The 943-nt window shown below is 32.7% G+C and overlaps 1 protein-coding gene across 1 annotated transcript in view; it reads right to left on the bottom strand.

The window, feature by feature from the left end:
• Positions 1-190: 190 nt before the first annotated feature.
• The window catches only part of LOC111086889 (SH3 and multiple ankyrin repeat domains protein 3-like), a 28,240-nt gene continuing 27,487 nt past the window's right edge, over positions 191-943 (bottom strand). Inside the window, exon 8 of the mRNA XM_022391579.1 lies at positions 191-419. Within this exon, the coding sequence (XP_022247287.1) occupies positions 240-419 (180 nt within the window). The 3' untranslated portion in view covers positions 191-239. The remainder of the gene's footprint in view (positions 420-943) is intronic.

The following is a 943-nucleotide window of genomic DNA, read 5'->3' as shown; positions in this document are numbered from 1 at the left end:
CGAACGTGCTCAATAATACTCTCTGACTGCAGATCAATTACTCACTGTCTACACACACATTATTCCATCACGTTGCCACCCTCTTATATATATACCAGACTACCCTATCTAGTAAATGCTAGGGCATTCATGAAGGAACAAGATAGTTCTAGAAACGTGGCGTCACACTAGTCATGTGACCTCGCTGACGCAACAATATTAATCATTTCTAAATAATAAAGAAACGTTTTACAATCCACTCAGTTCCAAACCTGGTGAACTTCTTGCCATCCTTGATGATCAGCTATCCCAAAAGTTGCATGATCACGTAACAAAATTTCTGTCAGCTTTGCATCACGGCCATAAAAAACACTGAAGTAGAGAGCAGTCAAACCCCGGTTATCTTTATAATTTGGTGAGGCTCCAAGGTCAAGCAAGTTCTATCAATAAAGAATATTGATATATTACTTTAGTTTCTATATTTCACAAATGCATTTTAATGTAAAAATTACTTGTTTAATATACATCAGCTATATTTAAACATTTTACTAATATTATTAATCAATAATAAATAATCCTTGTGAAAATAAGAGAAATTAAATATAAGCATCTGACACACTCTTTAAAAGTGAAAAACAACATATATTGATCAAAGACTTATTTTATTATTAGTAAAAGAATAATGGATAGTACACTTTTAGCATTGTTCTGCATTATATAATGTTATCATTTGGCCACAGAATGCTACATATATCTTACTGGCAGGCATGTGTATTTTATCTTAATATACACCTGGAAAAAAGTTAAGCACCCCCAAATATTTTTCAGGATTGCTTATTGAAAATAAGGTTAAATTTTCATGATATTGAGCAATGTTCATAATTTCAAACATAATTAAAAGGATGTGAGCGTTCAGGTGTGACATTTAAATCAGGCGCGTTTTTTTTCCCCACGTGCAACTTGC

The sequence above is a fragment of the Limulus polyphemus genome, unplaced genomic scaffold, assembly GCF_000517525.1.
Source record: "Limulus polyphemus unplaced genomic scaffold, Limulus_polyphemus-2.1.2 Scaffold1524, whole genome shotgun sequence".
In the NCBI taxonomy this organism is placed as follows: domain Eukaryota; kingdom Metazoa; phylum Arthropoda; class Merostomata; order Xiphosura; family Limulidae; genus Limulus; species Limulus polyphemus.
Note: the sequence above shows the minus strand (reverse complement) of the source record. Positions and strands in the feature narration are given on the sequence as shown.